The sequence below is a fragment of the Suricata suricatta genome, chromosome 13, assembly GCF_006229205.1.
Source record: "Suricata suricatta isolate VVHF042 chromosome 13, meerkat_22Aug2017_6uvM2_HiC, whole genome shotgun sequence".
NCBI classification, from domain to species: Eukaryota; Metazoa; Chordata; class Mammalia; order Carnivora; family Herpestidae; genus Suricata; species Suricata suricatta.
The window spans coordinates 49,002,924-49,024,688 of record NC_043712.1 but is presented as its reverse complement, the minus strand read 5'-3'; the positions used below and the strand labels follow the sequence as shown (position 1 = coordinate 49,024,688).

At 41.2% G+C, this 21,765-nt stretch overlaps 1 protein-coding gene across 1 annotated transcript in view; it reads left to right on the top strand.

Moving 5' to 3' along the window:
• Positions 1–21,765, top strand: part of ADAMTSL1 (ADAMTS like 1) — an 877,850-nt gene that overhangs the window by 826,866 nt on the left and 29,219 nt on the right. The window contains exons 24-25 of the mRNA XM_029920116.1: positions 18,614–18,826; positions 20,720–20,900. Coding sequence (XP_029775976.1) covers positions 18,614–18,826; positions 20,720–20,900 — 394 coding nt within the window. The remainder of the gene's footprint in view (positions 1–18,613; positions 18,827–20,719; positions 20,901–21,765) is intronic.

Genomic DNA, 21,765 nt, shown 5'->3' with positions numbered 1-21,765 from the left:
TAAAAAATATTTACAAAATCTGTATTCATTTCCTCTTGGTGCTGTAACAAATTTCCACAAATTTCGTGGCTTTAGACAACACAAATCTATTTTTTTATGGTTATAGAGATCAGAAGTCTGAAATGGGTCTTATTTGGCTAAAATCAAGATCAGCCAGGCTGTGTTCCTTCTGGAGTGTCTATGGAAAAATCCATTTCCTTACCTATTCCAGCACCTAGAAGTTACTTACATCATTGGGTCCTCTTATATCTGCAAGGCCCACATCTAGCAACTTCCTTACATCTCTCTCTGACTTTGGCCCACCTCCCTTCGCATTTTAAGGACTCGTGATTACACTGCACCCACCTTAAGAATCCAGGATAATCTTCCATCTCACAATCTTTTCAAGATTCTTTCTTAATCATATCTGCAAAGTCTCTTTTGCCATACAAGGTAACATTTTTGTAGGTTTCAGGGACTATGATGTGGTTATTGTTGGGAGACCAGTATTCTGCCCATCAACCAAAATACCCAATAATTAGTTGACATTTACTGTCATCCTTTGTTGCCCAAAACATATATTAGTATAGCATTTCTGGGGGCAATTTGGCAATGTATGCCAATATATTTTTAAGTCATGCTTGTTGATCCAGGAATGCTACGTCAGTAATGTAACCAAAAATATCTGGATGCAAAGATTATATATACTAAGAAAGTTACCATCCCATAGTTTATATTAATGAAAAATTGGAAACAACATAATTATCTATAAATGGAGAATTGATTAAACAAAAGTTTTGATGCATTCACACAGAGAATCTTAAGCAGCAATTTAAAAGAGTGATGTAGACACCTGTATTTATTGATGAGACTAAGATTTATCAATCTATCCAGGGATAGATGTGCACATATATGATTAGAAGAAACAACATTCATAGTGATTAGGATTGTTTTATTCTTTTTTTTTTAGTTTATTTATTTATTGTTGAGAAAGAGATCACAGGCAGAGGAGGGGCAGAGAGGGGGAGAGAGAGAATCCCAAGCAGGTCCCTTGCTGTTAGCACGGAGCCTGATGTGAGCTTCGGTCTCATAAACTGTGAGATATGACCAAGCTGAAATCAAGAGTCGGATGTTTAACTGACTGAGCCACCCAGTTGCCCCAGGATTATTTTGTTCTTATATTAAACTGAACTTCTAATCTATAATGAACAGGCACCAGATTTTCTTTAAAACAATAAATGGAGCCTATTTCATAGCAAAGAAGGTATTGAATTCATCCTTCTTCTCTTGTGAAAACAGCAGTTGTCTTAGAGGTAAAAATACATCTTGCACAGGCATGTAGTGGTTTTACGACACTGTGTGTTCTTAGCATTCAGAAACTCTAATGATCTCATACTCTAGACCGGAGCTGGCCCTTGGGCCAAATCTAGACTACCACTTATTTGTAATTAAGATTTTAGTTGGGCACAGCCATGCCCATTTAATTCCCTTTTCATTTATTTATTGTCTATGGCTGCTTTCAGATTATACTGGAAGAGTTGAGTAGTTGCGACAGAGACCATAGGGCCCACAAAGTCCAAAATATGTATTATGTGGCCTTTTACAAAAAAAAAAAAAAGTTTGCCAACTCTTACTCTAGATTTTATCAACAATGACAAATAATTTTTCTACCACTTTGTTTTTAAGAAATTATTTTGACAAAGAGACAGCAATGTGAGTACCTTATTGTAAACACTTCTCTTTCTGTCCGACCCTGCAAAATCGTAATCCAAAAATGCATTTTAGGAGAAAAGAAAAGTCTCATTACTATTCGAAAAGTTATTTCTTTTCCCCTATTCCTGGAACATCCCAGCTTTAGTCTTTAGAAAGCTCTAGTAACAAAACAATAGTGGAATGCTCTTTGCATATTGTAACGTGGAGTGTAGGTAACAGGCCAGGTTTCTGAATAACAGGCATTGCCTGTCCCCATGCTACATGGTTTTGCTCTGCCCAGGCCTAAACCTTTAACCTTTCATATCTCTGCTCTCCTTGGAATGCCTTTGAGAAGCTCAGTGGGAACATTCGTTCTCACTTCCATCAGTTGTATAGACATTAGGCAAATAGCCCTCCTTCGTCTTCCATTCTAGACCCTCCGCTTTCCCCTGATGTGAGTGCCTGGAGAACAAGAAAGCCCAGAAAGAATGAATTCGATCAAGAAGTTCTCTGTTCCCAGCAAAGCATCATTCCCTCTGCCTCACTCAGGGCTACTTTGCCTGGCATCTCAAGTTTCCGAATCTCTAAGTCCAGGTGATTCTTTCCAAGGTCAGATTTGGCTGCGAGGTTCTGAACTTACCAGCTCTCCCTTAAACGGTCAGGGAGCACACTACATGTTCCAAAGGAGTCTCTGCACTACAGAGGACCAGGGCAGATCTGAGAACCAAGTGCAAGGAGGACTAAAATCCAAAACAAATCAGTCTCAGAAATGTATGTTGCGAAACAAAGAGCAGGCATTTAAAAGGCGATCTCTGCTCTTCAGATCCGTGTCCCGTTGCTGTGATGGCCTTTCCAGTCAGGGTTGCAGGTTCCTGACCTCCTCTTCATAGGACGCCTCTATTTATGGGCCCTTCACAAACAACACACTCTTCCGGCGTGGCTGCCAAGGGCCAGACATCACCTGCCAGAACATATGACACCAGCAGAGTGAGCCAGCAGCATTCTTGCAAAGGCTCACCCCCAAACCCCTCCTGGCTCTCTTCTGTCCCCCCCACAGGGCTCGCCTCCCTGCTTCAGCCCGCCTGCTTAACCCTCCCCTTATTCACCTCACTCACATTGCTTATTATTTTCTTTACTTTGTTGAGGAGTTTCTGGAGCCTCAAGACCCAGGAGGCTTATATGGGAATAATAAATTCAGGCCAGGTCTTCATGCTCCCCCGGCAGCCCCGCCCCTGCTGCTCACTCTGGAATTCCTCGTCAGCAGTTGCTCCTTCCTGTGACTTGCCGCTGAACTCTGTGGTGTGCCCCAGTCAGGCCTCCAAGGATACCTGCTATGAATATTAGCCATTCTTCACATCCACTGCTGTTCTGTGGCTTTGGTTCAGCAGAGGAGAACTGAAATGGGGTGTGTACAGGGCTGTGAGCGAAGGCTCTTTTCTTGCGTGTGTGGGTTTTTATTTATTTTGCAAAGGCTCTGGCCCATACATGAGCCAAACCTAGGCTGAGTTCATGAAGGCATGTTGGCTCTGAGCTGCTGCTGGCTTTTGTTTTTTTCCCCCAGCCTAATATGGATGTTTTCTAGCTGGCCTCTCCGTTGGCTGGCGTGAGGAGGTGAGGACGGCTATATTCCGCAAGGGAGGAGAATATTCATAGAGTCTGAAACCATCATTTCTCACGGCAGTAGCACCTTGATTATTACAGAGAACTTCTTGAAAGCCCTGAAATATCATCACCCATTTGGACCACATGTGAAATATCAGTCTCATTTCTTACACAGTCTAAACTTGGTGGGCATAACCTTTAAACATACACAGAGAGGGGAGTTCTGACTTGGGACCCTCCTCAAAAGTGTGGTATGGCCCAAGCAAAATCCACATTCAGGGGTTCATTAAAAGGCCATCTCATCAGTGGACTGAAACTCCCTTCCTCTGCTCCAGACAGCCTTCAGCCAGGCCTCCTCTGGGGTCACCCCCGTCTTTCCTCCTGCAGGCCTGGTAGCACCTGCCAGCAGCCTGAGGGTAGAGTCAACCAGGGACTTATAAACCCAGAAATCTGAAACTTTAAAAAAATGCTGATGTGTTTTTAAAGGTGCATTTTATGCCAAGAGCCTGCTGGCAGAGAAGGACACATGGGAACACTTGTGTATTACCCACTTTAGATAGTTTCAATCCCCGTCAACACTAATATGAATTTAAAGAAATTGGACCAGTTTCCAAACCCCCACCCCCAGGTAGCCCAGTCAACCCTGGATAGGCATGTGGTTCAGCAGTGCCAAATTCTTAGACAATACAGTGGTATCTTCATAGATGAGTTTCTGTACATATGGATACCAAAAGTGGCATCACCTTCCTTACCTGTAAGAGAATAATCAGCTCCTAAGGTACTGGATAAGGGCAGTAGCCAAGCAATAACCAAACCATTTTGGAGAAGGCAGGGCTTTAATCAAGTCATAAATCTGGATGGAGCTACTTTTCATGCTGAGAAATATATCAAGTTCTTGTACCAGATGCCCAGGAGCATGGAGACATTAGCATACCCCCTGCCAGTGGAAACCCAAAGCCTGCCCTCGGGTAAAAAGACATTTGGGGAATGGAAAATGGGCTCATGGAGTTCATTTTTTTCCAGGAATGTTTTAAAGTTCATTTTCTTTGGGCCCCTGTGCATGGGAAGAGTCTTGGCCTGCATATTCGACCAGCTTATTGGGAGGTCCCAAAAATCGGAGTGAAAATTAAAGTTGTGTGTCTTCTCCCACAGCCTCTGGGGTCCAGCTGACAAATGGGGAGTAAGGAACTGAGTTTTTTCCGCTATGAATTAATCATGTCTCTCAGCCTGCTGCCTAGTGCCAGTTCCCACCCATTCTGTGCTGCCTTAGAGACCAGAGGACACCAGACCTGAAAGGAGCAGCCAGAAAATGCAGTGAGGCAGCTTCTCTGCTCTCGTCCGTCACCCCACAGCCTTCGAGCGAGGACAGCATGCCCCATATACCATGTGCAGCTTGGAGATCCCTCCATAAATTTAAACTTTTTTTTTTTTACATTTATTTATTTTTGAGAGACAGAGGGAGACAGAGCATAAGGGGGAAGGGGTAGTGGGGGGAGCTACAGAAACTGAAGCTGGCTTCAGATTCTGAGCTGTTAGCATAGCGCCCAATGCAGGGCTCAAACTCACAAACCATGAGATCATGACCTGAGCCAAAGTCAGATGCTTAACCAACTGAGCCACCCAGGCACCCCCTGCCCCCATAAATTGAAATGGCTGAGCATTTTCCAGTTTTGTAAAACTGGAATTTTTAAATTAAAATATATTCCTTATTTTTATTAAAATATATTCCGTAATTGAAAATTAAGGAAAGGACTCCCAGACTGACTCCACCGAGTGCCAAGTTTCATCCCAGCACACATCATTTTTATAGGGAGTTTTAACCCCGTGAAAAATACAGGATTATAATGGAAATGCTGACAGGCCCAGAGCCAGCTCATGCAGTAATAATGCCACATCTTTAATATTTTTACACGGCACATCCTAATCTGTCATAGCTTTCTTTGCCTTTATTTTTTTATTTTTTTAATGTTTTATTTATTTTTGAGAGAGACAGAGTACGAGTGGGGAAGAGGCAGAGAGAAGGAGACACAGAATCCAAAGAAAGCTCCAGGCTCTGAGCTGTAAGGACAGAGCCTGATACAGGGCTTGAACTCACAAACCGTAAGATCATGACCTGAGTCAAAGTCGGACACTTAACCAACTGAGCCACCCAGCCACCCCTCTTTGCCTTTAGATAGCAGTGAAATCAGTGAAACCTCCAGAGCACTACTTTTGTCTCCTCCTCTTTTAGACTATGTCTCCCATTTTCAAACCATTCTTCCTTCTGGGCCTCTTTCAGTCTATTTACATTTATTTTTCCTCTGTACAATCAGTTTATCAAGCTCAGGTGCCTTTTTCTGAGCTATTTGGCTGGAAAGGGAGGAGAGACAGGAGAATATACACCCTGAAGTCTTGCCTTCTTCTCATGAAGGCTAAGAGCTCATGGAATTCAACTCTGGATATGTCTCTCCCTCAGGTGATAAATGCCCAAGTTGGCTTCATCTGTCCTACAAGGAAGCTCATAAATCAAGCTGCTTGCCTCTCTCTCTACAGACCAGAAATCCTACTGATTTTCAGCCCTTCATTTCAACAAAAATACCCAGGAGAAAATGACCATCATGAGTTCAAAGCTTCTTTCTAGACAGGTGCCTCAAAGGCAGTCCTATCTCCTCATCTTTAAGGTAAACCAGAATCTTCCAAAGGGTGCAAAGAAGTGGAAACCAGGGACACCAGGCCTCCCAGTTTTCTTCCCCCACATTTCCCTCCTCTCTTGAATCAGCCTGTTTCCCTGAGTGAAGCTACCTTCGTTGTAAAACCAATGTGAAATAGACAAAGATGAAGAAAGTCAGTGAGGTCAATTTGACTTAATCAGGGATGTCAACTAGTGGCAGGTTACAGCCACACGGACCCCCAGAGGATGAAATTTCATATTTAATTTGATTTTCTTACTGTGCACATCTCCCTCATTCTAAACTTTTATCACTCTCCAGTTAATGTATTTTAAAAAAATAGTAGGTGAAACTAGGAGGAAAAACCCTCACACATGTATGAATCATACCTGGCTTTGGCTCAATTTAGAGCCACAGTAGACCTAGGAATGGAGGCCTAAAGGCAATATTTTCTTTCACTGGTTAAAAAGGATTGATAGAGAGAGGCTTTCGGCTGCCAGAACTCTCATTAGCTAGGGCAGCCTTCCCAAGCACTACTTCCTCCTCAGACACCCAACCAACTCAAGACCTGTAATAACCGAGGTTTGAGGAAAGAGAGCACCGTCATTCCTGCTGATTGACTGTTTCCTGGCGTAGGCGTTGAAGTCGGGAGGATAGAAATGGTCCACATTCATGTAGCCGGGAGGGAAACAGAAAAGGAGATGCTAGCCCCTGCATGAAACACTGTTAACATCCTCACTGAAGTAGAGGGGACGGGGGAGTGGTTCATCACGTGGTCTCTCTGGAGGTGTGGAACACGTTAGCCCATGATTTTGGTGTCCTTGTAAACGGCACACAGAGAGATCGCTCACCTTCAACAAATGATTGATACCTCTTTTACTTTAACAAATGAGAAATACCCGTGACAGAAAAGAACCCCTGTTACAAGCCAGGTTTTCTCATTAGCAGTGAAACATGGATAATTATTCACTGGGAACATACACTGTGGGAATTCATGTTAGAATTCGTATTTTGATTATTGCGGTGGGCAAACCTCAGAGACCACTGTGTACACATAAAGACGTGCACATAAATACGTACAGAAAAGCACAGAGGCCTGCACCACACGTATGCCGAGGAGAATTCCACTTTGGGATACAAAGTAAGTTTTTAAAGAGACTCAGAAAAAGCATTGAAAGATTAGTGATGGAAAAGGCAGGTGGCCGGCAATTTTGTTCATTTGCTTTAGTTATAATTAGTTTATTTTGGTCTTTCCTTTCCTTTTACCATGGAAATCAGACTTCCCCAATAGCATTTTCAATCCAAGCTGAGTAGTCACACTTACTAGAAGTACATCCTCTCTGATCACTGTACAGATGTGAAGGAAAATGCAATAACCTATATTGCGGGACACCAGCCCTGTAAGGAAAGAATATTTACAGTTGTGATAGTTAGGATATTCATTCAAAAACCTCTAACAAAGAGCAAAAATCACAGTCAACAGGACAGGAGTGTATTTGTGTCTCACATGGCAGTCCGGAGGAAGACATTCCAAGGATGGTCTGACAACCTACCATGTCATCTGGGGACACAAACAAAAAAAAATGTTTTAATTCCTATGACTCTGACATTCAAGATGCTTCACTCCACGTACATGGAGGATAGAACATGGAGGGGGAACAAGAGCAAGTCCTTTTCTTTTAAAGACGTGTCCCAGGCAGCGTACACATCAATTTCCCTCTCATTTCACTGAAGGTAATCATATGTCCTATACCTTCTTGCGAAGGGGGATGGGAAATGTCTCCATTCCAGGCAGCTATCTACCTAACTAAAATTCAGGGGTTCTTTTACTCCAAGGAGAGGACAAGTAGGATAGGATCAGTAGCAGTTTCTCCCACACACAGCAACCAAACTAAAGTTGATGGAATCACAAATGAAAGTGATCTCTGACTTCAATGGGGCTAAAGAAACGAAGGTGATCCTATGAGCAGGAATTTGTAAATTGGGCAGATTACAAAGCGTTTGAGGAAATATTTGAAAGTAGAACATTTGAGGAAATATCTGAAAATAGCAGGCTAGAAAAGGCAACATTTTTTAATGTGTTAAATCCTTATAGAAAAAGCATAGAATGAGCAGAGTATGTGAAAAGCAACTCTTTAGACACTGAGTTGCTCATGATCCATGATTTAGACAACAGAAATATGGTTTCTTTCCTTCTTATTATGAATAATTTTGCATATATGCAAAGTAAATAAAAACACTTATCACCCAGTTTCAATAAACATGCTACCATTTCTATTTCACTTGTGCTTCTGCCTATGCCCACCCCCTCCCCAATTATTTTCTAAGTGAAATATACATACATTAAAATGTTCAAATCTTAACTGTACATTTTTGACATTTATATTTTTGACAGGTACACATGTCTAACTATATCCCTGTCTAATATATGTTTGACCACTTGATTTTTTTAGTTTTCTCTCTTTGCTTTATTATCTATTCCTACATCTTCAATTTCACACATTTTTTCTCTAGTATTTAAATACTATTGAATTTTTCATTTCATAAGATGTATGTTTCATTTCAAGAAGTTCATTTGATTCTTTTTATGCCTTCTGTTTTCTTCTTATCTGCATGTTTTCTTTTAAATACCTAACATATTTTTAACATTCTATTTTAATATCCTGGTCTAGTAATTCTATAATCCCTGTAACTTCTAGATGTGTTTCCATGGACTGAATTTGTCTTGGTTATGGATCACATTGTCTTGCTTCTAGACTTATCAATTAACATTTGATAGGGTGCCGGATGGTGTAAATTTTGTGTAAATAAGTATCTGGATTTTATTGTCTTCTAGAGACTGTTGGATTTCTTCTGTTAAGCAGTTAAGTTATTCAATGTTTAATTTTATCTTTTTGACTTTTTTTTAATTTAAGCAAGATTAGGGCACCTCTAGGGTAGTCCTTAATTTAGGGTCCTCCTAGGATCTCTGGTGAATACCACAGATGATCATCAAGGATCTTCCAATCTGGCTGGTCAGAATTTCAAGGTCTTCCAACCCTATTTGACCTTTGGGAACTATTAGACTCACAGCTCCTTAGCTGGCGTTTGTTCAGTCTTACAGAGTTATGCATTGTATCTTTAATTGAGCAAATTGTCAGGATGAATTTATGCAGATTTCTGGAGCTTTTATTCTCTTTTTAAAAATTTTTTTAACATTTATTTATTTTTGAGAGACAGACCAGATGGCCTACAGGCACATGAAATAATGCTCAACCTCACTCATCATCAGGGAGACACAAATCAAAACCACACTGAGACACTACCTCACACCAGTCAGAGTGGCTAAAATGAACAATCAAGAGACTATAGATGCTGGCGAGGGTGTGGAGAGACGGGCACCCTCCTACACTGTTGGTGGGAATGTAAACTGGTGCAGCCACTCTGGAAAACAGTGTGGAGGTTCCTCAAAAAACTATCCATAGAACTCCTTTATGACCCAGCAATAGCACTGGTAGGGATTTACCCAAGGGATATAGAAGTGCTGATGCATAGGAGCACATGTACCCCAATGTTCATAGCAGCACTGTCAACAATAGCCAAAACATGGAAAGAGCCTAAATGTCCATCACCTGATGAGTGGATCAAGAAGATGTGGAACATATATACAATGGAGTATTACATGGCAATGAGAGAGAATGAAATCTGGCCATTTGTAGGAAAGTGGATGGACCTGGAGGGTGTCATGCTAAGCGAAATAAGTCAGGCAGAGAAAGACCGATACCATATGTTTGCACTCATAGGTCTAACAGGAGAACAGGAGAAACCTAATGGAGAACCAGGGGGAGGGGAAGAGGGAAAGAGAGTTGGGGAGAGAGAGGGACGCAAAAGTTGAGAGACTATTGAATACTTAAAACGAACTGGGGGCTGAAGGGGGAGGGGGGAAAGAGGTGGAGGTGATGGAGGAGGGCACTTGTGGGGAAGAGCACTGGGTGTTGTATGGAAACTAATTTGACAATAAACTACTTAAAGAGAGAGAGAGCGTGAGCAGGGCAGGGCAGAGAGAGGAGAGAGACACAGAATCCAAAGCAGGCTCCAGGCTCCAGGCTCTGAGCTGTCATTTCAGAGCCTGAAGCGGGGTTCTAACTCAGATCATGATCTGAGCTGAAGTCAGCATCTTAACTGACTGAGCCACCCAGGTGCCCCCTTTTTTCTATGTAGCACTCTTATCTCCAAAATTCTCAACAACAGCTAGCTGCCTGAGCCTTTTTGAACTCTATTCCTTATCTCATCAATTAATTCAGTCTGCTGTGCTCTGCTTGGGATAGTCCTCTGTTAGGGTTTGAATGATGTCCCCCCCCAAAATATACTGAAATTCCAAACCCTCTGTACCTGTAAGCCTGTAAATGTGACCTTATTCAAAAATTAGGTCTTGGAAGATGATGAAGTTAAGATGAGGTCATTATAGTGGGTTCTAATCCAATATGACTTAAAAAAGGGAAAGTTTAGACAGAGACACTCTAGAGAGAACTCCATGTGAACATAAAAGCAGAGACTGGAGTGGTACATCTATCAGCCAAAGAATACCAAAGACTGCCAGCAAACCAAAATAAGCTAGAAAAGAGGGGTAAAATGGCCCTCAGAAGATACTAACACTGCCAACACTTTGATCTCAGACTTCTAGCCTCCAAAACTGTGAGACAATAAATTTCCATTTTTTAAGTCACCCAGTCTGTGCTTTGTTATAGCAACCTTAGGAAACTAAGACACCCCTTAAGTCTTTAAGTTTCCTGACTCAAACCGCCTCCAGTTTTCTATTAAGTGCATCTGATGAATTTTTTTGTTTTATTTTTTGTACATTTCAGCTCTGGAATTTTTCTTTATAGTTTCTACTTCTTCACTGAGATACTTTATTCATTTATTATAAGTGCATTTTCCTTTAAGTCTTTTAACATTTATAATAGTTGCTTAAAATTATTGTCCACTCATTGAAACTTCTGCATCTCAGAATTCATGCAATCCTGAGAGAAATTCATGTTTGAGTATGGGTCACATTTCTTCTTGTCTAATAGTTTTTATTGTATACAGAACATTATAAATGGTATGTTGTAGAGACTCTGGATTCTGCTATGTTCCCCAGAAGAGTGTTTATTCTTGTTATGGTGGACAGTTAACTTTGTTAGACTCAAATTCCAACCTCTATCTTCCCTGCAGTGAACGCTAAGTGAATTTTCTACTCTGTTCTTTTACCTTCTAGCTGTGGTTCTTTTGCTGGGTCCCCTGGGGTTTGTCTACTAAGAATCTGGACAGAATTTATGCAGATTTTGAGGTTTCTCCCCACTCTGACTCTTCCAGGATTTTGCCCCTTAACTTTTCAGCTCTTCTAACAACCCCCAGACTCTGGCCTCTGACATCCCAAGCCACCTCTGCAAGCCACATGGGCTTAGAGGAATTTCCTCAGGTAGCAAGCTACAAGCTGGCAAACCACCGTTGTTGCAATTCTTGAATTTCTAGGATAGATTCCCCTCCTGTTCCTGTCACTGCTTTTGGTTACTCTTCATTGTTTTCAAAGAGTTGTTTAATGGGGGTTGTTATGGTTGTTGTTTAGAGTTTATGATTGCTATTTGCAGAAAGGTTAGTCCAACCAACTTATTTACCATTACTGGAAGCTAGACTCCCCAGCTAGAAAGTTCTTTTAAGAGTTTTCTGGCTGAGACCTACTCTGTTCTTCTTTTGCTACATTTGAAACATTCCTATTTATCATCTTTAATTTTTCATGTTCTTAATAACCCAGATGTTCATCCCCTTCTAAATATTGAAGAAGCAGAGGTAAATTTTCTCTTAAATTCAATAAATGGGCATGCATAGCATTAATTTTTTTGATCATACATTTTTATTTCTGATTCTATTAACTTGGAAATTTTGATCATCCAAACATGAGTTAGAATACATTTACATACTGCCTGAGCAGGGGGTGGGGCAACTATGGGGAAAATTTTTTCTCAGTTATTTTTGTAAACAAATGAAACCATTCATTCATTACACAAATTCTTATTAATCACTTATTTTCTGACAACTAGTGTCTTTAATCTCTCTCTACTCTGGATTTCCATGATATCACAGTCTCAATTTTTGTCCTCTCTCACACCATTTCTTCTTAGACTTCTTTAATACCCCCTCTTTAGTCATCAATCACTGAGTGCTAGAATTCTCCCACTGTTTTGTCCTGAGGCTTAATCTCTTTTTATTGAAGACTTCATCCACACACATTTATGAAAATGGTTCTAAAATTTGTCTCTAGCAAATATTGGACTTCCATTTTTGGCTGTATCATCTTGATGGATTTTTCTATACTGTGGTTCCATTACAATGTTTAAATGCTTAAAACTAAACTCATCCATCTCTAGGGGTGGAGATAAGCAATAGCTTCTCTTCCTGACTTACTATTTCTGTTAATAGTCTCACAAGTGTTCCAATCTTAGTAGCTTTTCCTCTTTGCCTCTATCCCTCTTCTCACATTCTGTTATATTCTTTGCAAATATGTTTCATTTCTTTCCACATCTAAACTGATAGCCCCAACTCTCCTTTCCCTCAAGCCACTGCATCTTGCAAAGAACTACCTTTAAAGTCTTTCTAATGCCAAATATCACTCCCTCTTTAGAAACCTACAGGGACTCCCAAAAGACTAGATCCTGACTGTCAAATATCCTCCCCAGTGCAACTCCCACATACCATGCCAACCTCACTTATGTTTTATATGTTCCAGCCAAGTCAACTAGTCATTTCTTCTAGCCACACCACAAGCACAAGTTTTCTCATCTTTGCCCCTTTGCTCACACTGCTTCTTTTAAGCTGCCCTTCACTTCCCACTCTGTCTCTGGTCTCAACTTACTTTAATCCTTTTTGTTTGTTTGTTTGTTTATTGAGAGAGAGAGAGAGAGAGAGAGAGAGAGAGAGAAAAGAAGAAGAAGAAGAAGAAGAAGAAGAAGAAGAAGAAGAAGAAGAAAAGAAGAAGAAGAAGAAGAGGAGGAGGAGGGGGAGGGGGAGGGGAGGGGGAGGGGCAGAGAAAGAGAGAGACAGAATCCCAAGCATGTTCCACACCATCAGTGCAGAGCCTGACTCAGGGCTCAGGCCCACAAACCATGAGTTAATGACCTGAGCCAAGATCAAGAATCAGATGCTTAACCAACTAAGCCACCCAGGCACCCCTCGGTTTTACCTTCATGTGTAACATCTCTTCCATGAGCTTTTCATTTCCATAGCTCAGTATCACTAGACATTGATCTAAGCAATATAGATTGAATAGATCTATTTTATCCTTGGCACTCAGCTATTGGGGAACAGGAAGAACAGAGTGAGGATAATGAGTTTGAAATGATGTTAAAAGGACATTAAAGATCATCTAATTCAGTGGTTGTCAACAGTGGACACTTATGCAGAAGCCCAACATATTCTTTTATTATTGAAATGGAAATAGAATCCCCAGAGCCCCACCTTATGCTGACTTCCTCTCAAAGGCCCCTCCCCAGGTGCCTCTGTAGCCCCAGGGAACTATCCATTATAAAACCATTGACTACGTCAAAACTCTCATTTACAGATTAGAAAAATAAAACCAGAGAACCCTATCGAAATCTAGACTTCTCTATGAGAGTCATGAATCTGTGTCAGTGCATGTGAAAGTGACAAAATGACTTTTCTTTTTAAAACTTTCTACAAAACAGATTTTTATCCTGATAGGTTTCAAAATGAGGGGCATTACTAGGAAGCCAGCTGCTCCACACATCTGTCTCAGTTGCTGGTACTCCTGGGTCTTTCTCAAGTTTTAAGAACTTCAGGTCATGGCAGCCCTCATGCCTGCCCTTAGAAGGAATTCTGCCCCATCTCATCCACACTGGGAGCACTAGGCTGGACGCCCTGGGAGCCTCTCCAAGACTCCAGACCCAGGTGGGCCTAGAGAGATGTCCTGGCTGCTCGCTGTGGCCCCTAATTCCAAGAAGGAGGGAGGAGTATAAATGTAAATTGTTATGCAAATGAACCTCCTATTTAGCTGACTAGGATTCCTGGCTCCCAGATAAGTAACTTCATCAGCCATGGAAAACAGCCTGAGGCTGCTACTGCTCCTTTTTCTACTTAAAAACTCTCAGAAAATCAATCCTAATGGAGTTGGAAAAATGGAGATTAGGCTAAATATGAGAGATTTCCTTGCCAAATATCTCATGTTTCCTTGGGAATAGCAAAGTTCTTATTTATCAACATAGAATATAGTCAGCCTCACCAGGGCTCTGTCCCCACTGACCAAACATAATGATTCCTGGAACGCTGGTTCTTAACCATGTATGACACCTTTTTTTCCCCCCTTCAAATCAGATGTGATTGAGACATATATTGGCCTGTTTAAGCAAGTCTGAAAAATTATACTGGTTTCAGGCCTCACTTTTTAAATCATGCTATTTGCCTAAATAAATGTACAGTATTCCTGCCTTTTATTAGAAAATGAAATCAGTCCATGGTTCGTCTCCAGTATTCAGTAGTCTCCCTTGATCTGTGTCCCTCACTCTTCCCCACTCTCTTTCCCCCTTCCTCTCCCCATGGTGGGGGGCACTTGTGGGGAGAAGCACTGGGTGTTATATGGAAACTAATTTGACAATAAACTATTATAAAAAAAAAAAAAAAAAGAAAAGAAAATGAAACCAGCATCTAACTCCAGACTATGATTGAGACTGAAGGGAATTCAGTACTGCTGTTCCCAGGGTGGGGGTGGGGTCCCCAGTAGACTGATTTCTGCACACCTCTCCCCAAGGCCATTTTTACCTCCATCTTGTAACAGGAGTAACAGTACCATGGACTTCACAACATATTAGATGCCTAGGTGCCACCAGGAGCATGCAAGGAACCTGCTCTTCCTAAGGATCTCAATAAGAAGACACAGGTGATCAGCACACACACAGAAATGTTGCCCGGTCCCAAGCCTTGGATCCATAGACCTAGGAGAAATTTGTAACTCCCTTCTCCCTAAGTGTATCAGTTAGCTATTACCACATTAAAAATAATAATAATAATAATAATAATAATAATAATAATAATAATAAAATTCAATGGCTTAAAATAGCAATCATTTATTTTTACCGATCTTATTTAGTTCAGCTGAACTCAACTGACTTTGGTTGGAGTGACTTGGCTGTTCTCCACATTTTTCTCAACCTCCTCCTGGGAGCATTGGGCCAGTCCAGGCATGTTCTTCTACTGGTGATAGCAAAGGCACACGAGCACAAGCAAAAATACAGTCTCTTGAGCTTTAGGTTTGGAATTGGTATACCAGCACATCTGCCTCATTTCCTTTATTGTGGTAAAATACTCATAACATAAAATTTACTATTTTAAACATTCTTAAGTGTTCAGTGGCATTAATTACATTCACATCATTGTGCAACCATCATGCTTTCCATCCTCAGAACTTTTTCATCATCTCAAACTGAAACTCTGTACCCATTAAAAAACAATTCCCCATGCTCCCCTTCCTCTGGCCCCAGGCAATCACTATTCTCATTCCTGCTTCTATGAATTTGACTATATTAGGTGTCTCACATAAGTCGAATCATACAATATTTGTCCTTTTGTGTCTGGCTTCTTTCACTTAATGTGTTCAGGGTGCATCCAGGTTGTCACACATGTCAGAGTGTCGTTCCTTTTTAAGGGTGAATAATATTCCATCATGCATACATATCTCACTTTGTTCATCTACTCCTCCAATGATGGACATTTGTGTTGTTTTCACCTTTTGGCTATTGTGAATAATGCTGCTATGAATATCAGTGTACAAATAGCTATTCAAGTCCCAGCTTTTAATTCCTTTGGTTATACATATCCAGAAGTGGAATTGCTGGATAATATCATAATTCTACATTTAACTTTTTAGGAACCTCCATACGATTTCCCACAGTGGATGCATCATTTTACATTCCCACCAGCAATACACAAGGATTCTGCTTTCCCCACATCTTTAGCAACACTGGTTATTTTTGTTTTTTCTTGGTTTTTTTTTAGTAGTAATAAGATTCTATTAGATATGATGTGTAGCTCATTGTGATGTTGAGTTGCAATTCTATAACAATTCGTGATGTTGAGCATCTGTCTATGTGCTTATTGGCCATTTTTATATCTTTGGAGAAATGTCCACTTAAGTCTTTGCCCATATGTTTTTTTAGTTTGGCTATTTATATTGGCTGTGAGTTATAGGAATTCTTTATATATGCTGGACATCAATCCCTTATCAAATCTATGATTTTCTAATATTTTCTCCCATTCTGTGAGTGGCCCATTCAGCCTGATAAAAGTGTCCTTTGACTCAAAAAGCTTCCAATTTTGATAATGTCCCATTTATTTTTTCTTTTGTTGACTGTGCTTTTAGTATCATATCCAAGAAATCATTGCCAAATATAATATCATGAGGCTTCTTTTAATAGTTTTATACTTTAAGTTAATATTTAAGTTAACTTTTTATATGGTGTAAGGTAAGGATACAACTTCATTTTTTTGATTATGGATATCTAGTTTTCCCAGCACCATGAAATAAATGGTCCTGGCATCCATGTTGTAAATCATTTGACCATATAAGCAAGAGTTTATTTTAGGACTCTCTATTTTGTCTTTTTTTACCAGTACTATACCATTGCAATTACTGTAACTTTGTACTAAGTTTTGAAATCAAGAAGTGTGAAACCCCCAAGTTTGTTCTTTTTCAAGAATTGTTTTGGCTATTCAGGATCTGTTGTGATTCCATATAAACTCTAGGATGGATTTTTATATCTGTGCAAAAAAAGAATAAAAAGTCATTGAGATGTTGACAGGGATGGTACCGAATCTATAGTTCACTTGCAGTTATTGACACCTTCACAATATTCCATGAGCATAGCTTCCCATTTATGTTTTAATTTTTTAGCAACACTTTCTTATTTTCAGTGTACATGTTTTTCATTTTGTTGGTTCAATTTATCCTTAAATATTTTATTCTTTTTGATATTATAAATAGAATTGTTTTCTTAATCTCTCTTTCACATTGTTCATTGTTAGTGTAACATCTGACTCATTTTATTAGCCAAAGTAGTCACATAGCCAAACCCAAAATCAGGAGGTGGGGAAGTACAGCCCACTGATCGTGGAAGGCCACTGCAAAGTTACACGGCAAAGTGAGTCAATACAGGAAGGAATGAAGAACTGGGATCTGTGACAGTGATATCCCATACTGAACTTCATACAGTCAATTTTAGGATTATTTTTCCAGGGCCCTTTTCAAAATAGTCTGACCCAAGCCCTTTAACCAAACAGTTACTATGAAAAGGTAATTAATTAATAAGAAGTTAGGGCACTCGGGGACAAAAGGAATGAGCAGACAAAGGAAGGCGATAACAGGGTGCTTAAGTAAGTTGCTGGTGTGCAGTGGCACAAGTAGCAGATATAAAGGAAAGAACACAGGGCAAGAAATAAGAAAGCCCCCCACTTAATCTTGGGAAAGTATATTAACATCTCCGGGTCTCAGTTTCCTCCTCTGGCGTGTAAACTGGATAATCTCTAAGGACCTTCTGCATCCTATACAAATTCTAATAGTGTTGACCCCAGAATAGAAAACAAGACAACATTGTAAAATTCCTTCTCTTACAGGTCCATAGGTACACACAGCCATGCAGGTGGCCATTCTCCTGTCTCACGGATCACATCATTTTCTGCCTTACATCTCGGTTTTCTTAGTGCGCTTTGTTTTTTATCCAATTCCAGCAGGATCATCTTGCAAGAGGGAGGATAATCATCACTGTCCTATCTATCCCCAGAACAGTAGACACAAAATCATTATTTCTTTAACTAAATTGAGAGGAAACCACCGGTATCTTTAATTTTGAATGGTTTACCATGTGTTTGGAACTTCTAAATAAATTGTCTAGGGAAGCTAAGTTGTTGAGGACACAACAGCAAATTCAGCGAGTACTCTGAATTGGAAGAAAATCAGTTTTTTTCTCACAGTAGCAATCAGTTTGCTTTAATAATTCAATGCTACAAAAGCTTGAGTAGATATAATGTCTAAGCTTAATATTTTAGAATTTTAATGTATCAAAGTATGTTTAATGACTATATAGATAATTGTACATATCCAAATGCCGGCTTGGCAAAAGTTGTTAGAAGGCCGGGGTTCTTGACTGATAGAAAAATGAAATAGGTGTTTACAATTGCTTTCCTAGACTCTCTTGAAAATTTTTGCCTTGAAAAATCATATAAACAGTAAAATTATGACTGATATTAGACTTTTACCAATTAAGTTATTAACTATTACAATATAGCATTTTTTCCAACTCACTACATTTGAAGAAGTGATTTCTTCCAGTACAAAATCAGTGTAGAAACTAATTAACTTGAAAAAATGTTCAAGGAGTGAATATTAATTGCTACATTTTTAAAAGGTTAGTTACAAGGACATAGAAACAGGTACTGTGTGTTCTTGGAGAATTTTTACGTAATTGGATGAATAATAGTCCCCTTCCCAGAATTCCAGAGAATAAAAGTATCTATTTGCTTGGAAAGAGCAAGCAAAAGAAAAATGCCACTGGTAACGTGGCCACCCTCTATGTATGGCCTCTAGAGCCACAGAGACACTAAAAGAACATGTCAGGAATAGGTCCCTTTTTGCTTATTAATGGTTTCTCTCTCTCCTCCTCTCCTTCTAGGCTGTCCCATCAGAGGTCACCCTACCCCTAATATCACCTGGTTCCATGATGAGCAGCCAATTGCCACTGTCCCAGGACTGACACATCATATCTTGGCAGCTGGACAGATTCTCCAGGTTGCAAATCTTAGTGGCGGGTCTCAAGGAGAATTCAGCTGCCTTGCACAGAATGAGGCAGGAATGCTTGTGCAAAAGGCTTCTTTGGTGATTCAAGGTAAGGAACGCGTTAGGCTTTGGGTGCCAGGCTTGTTCCTTGAGTAAGAAAGTTGACCTGAGAATCTAATTCTCTAACAGAACTAAATGATTTCTGATCTCCATTGGTTCCTAGAGCATGAAAGTCAAAGTTGAATCATGTTTTCGTACAATATATGGTCCTTCAGAAGAGCCGCCAGACTCTGTCCCAGCAGAATCTGGAAAAGTCAGTGCTGCTTTCATAAATGGGCCCTTCCGCTTCACAGTGTTGCTGCTGCCCAGGACCAAAGAAACACCACAATATATCAAAGTCAAAAAAAGTTTCATTTTTGCTTGTTGAATAAGAAACACACACACGCATGCATGCATGCAAGCACACGTGCATGTGTACAAAGTAACTTTGTTAAACTAATGCAAGTTTTCTCTGTAGGTTTGGTCAAAAAATATCCTCTTGATCCACACTGCTTGTTATTTGCTGCCTCTCCTGGAGACTCAAGCCACTGCCAGTACCTGCTTGTCATCCTAATGAGTCTTAAACTGCAGTCACGTGCTGTGTTTTGCAGGCACCCTTTCTTGTGGCCCCATCAACAACAGACTATGTGGCTCATGCATTAATCTTCCAGGAACACAAGTGGGTCAGAAAGCCCTTGGGAGGGGCTTGGCATTAGCTGCACCAGGAAAGGGTTGTGAGTGAGCCCAAAACAGTGAGAAATTAACCCAAAGTGGGCCATGTTTAATAGAAAGTAAGTGAGGCTTTCATGTTTTCCATAGGCTACTTTAACCTGTGGCCTGTGTGTGATTATTTTGAGGGAAAGCAGAATTCCATTGCATGCATTCTAAAATGGAGTATTCTGTGGGAAGGGACAGAATTCTGTGCCAATGTAGCACATGAGAAGCGAGATTTTTCTGAGCAAATGCATTTTCCGCCTTAAACATCCTCCCCTGCCATTTGGCTCTCGAGACAGGAAAGTAAATGTTCCATTTTCTTGCCAACCAGCCATTCTCCGCTAAAAACCAGAAGCCAGTGCCTATCTGCAAGATCTGTAATATACGACCTTGCAAATAAGCACTCACATTTTACCAGCCCACAGTTATTTTAAACAGCTTTCCTCCCAGTGAGTCCCAGACCCCTAAATAGAAAATCCAAAGAAACTGAATTTCTCCCTTACATCATTGTCTCATGTCAATGAGTACTCTCAGGAAAGGCTGTTTTTTCGGTGTTTTAGTAACATCTACAAAGTCCAACTCAAATGTACACATATAAATATGATTGGTTAGGTATTTCCGATATTTTTATATATCTTTGTTGAAAAATAAAGCTACTTTCTGGTGAACCACTAGGAAGAAAAAGCATTTCAGAGGTGTGTTTAAAAACATGAAGGACTAGGGGTGCCTGGGTGGCTCAGTCGGTTAAGCGTCCAGCTTCCGCTCAGGTCATGATCTCATGGTTTGTGGGTTCGAGCCCCATGTCGGACTCTGTGCTGACAGCTAGCTCAGAGCCTGGAGCCTGCTTCAGATTCTGTGTCTCCCTCTCTCTCTCTCTCTGACCCTCCCCTGCTCGTGCTGTCTCTGTCTGTCTCTCAAAAATAAATTTTAAAAAACAGAAAAAATATTAAAACAAAACAACATGAAGGACTAGAGGCACTGATTCTAAATACCGGCCATGTGCCAGGCGCTGGGCAAGGCCCTTTACCTTCATTATATCTGGTGCTCACAATAACTCCCCAAGGTAAAGGCTTTATCCTCACTTTACGGATGAGCCAACTGAGGCTCCTGGAGCTGAGGCCCCTTGCCTTCATGAGCTGGGAATGGAGTCCACTGATGGACGGAGTCTCATTCATAACAACTCCTTGTGCCACAGAGCACGGGCAATAATGCAGTCTTCTTTGCACCTCTGATCCTCCTCCTGTGACAGATTACTGGTGGTCTGTGGACAGACTGGCAACCTGCTCAGCCTCCTGCGGTAACAGGGGAGTCCAGCAACCCCGCCTGAGGTGTCTCCTGAACAGCACAGAGGTCAACCCCAGCCACTGTGCAGGGAAGGTGCGCCCTGCCGTGCAGCCCATCGCATGCAACCGGAGAGACTGCCCTTCTCGGTGAGTGTGACAGATACTGGCTCGGGCCTCCCCAACCCCACAGCTGGGCCCTGGCTTTTAGCCAACTGGGTGGCTAGCCTTTGTCCAGCACTGCACAGGGAGAGACACAGAGTGCCCGCAATGGGGCCTGCCGTCCAAGAGACTGTTCTTTTCCCTGGGCACAGACTTGTCAGGCCTCTCCACTGTGCAGAAGACAGCCCTCAGAACCGGCCTCCTGCCTTGGCAGTTTGTTCTCTTTTACCACATGGCAGGCTAAGGGCTATCTGGTCATCCCAAGAGCCTGAGAGGATCTGTTCAGGGACCAGGACAGGCCCTAGCAAAAGCTAGCTTGCATCCTGCAATAAAAACGGGCTCTCTGGTCTGTTTGTAAGAGGAGAAATGTGTTTGCGGTTGAGGTGCTGAGGAGATAGGGCTTACTGAGCTCCACCCCAGCCCCTCCCCTTTCTTCTAACTTCAAAAACTGTGCTCATCAGTACTCCGGTTAGGTGAGGAAATCATACCCTAGTCTTGTCATTGAAAGGTTGCGTCCTGCTGAAGTCACAATAAATCTTCTTCATTTTCTGTAGTCTCCTCAATGGTGGATACACATTCTTGACATCTGGTCCCAGAATGACACCCACCATCTCTGCCTCTTACAGCTTGGAGAAGTTGTGAGTCGCACAGAGCACCCTCCTCCCCCCCACCCTGCCCCAGTTTGCAGGCAGTAGTTAAAGACATATGGATGGGCTTAGAGTTGGCACCAGCATGGCACCCCGAGCCTGGGGGGACTTGGCTGGGCCTTGAAATGGCCCTTTACTACCTATCTGTGGACTTCCATATACTACTTAGGCAACCGCCCTGTGTTTTGCCAGCTGAGTCATAAGGA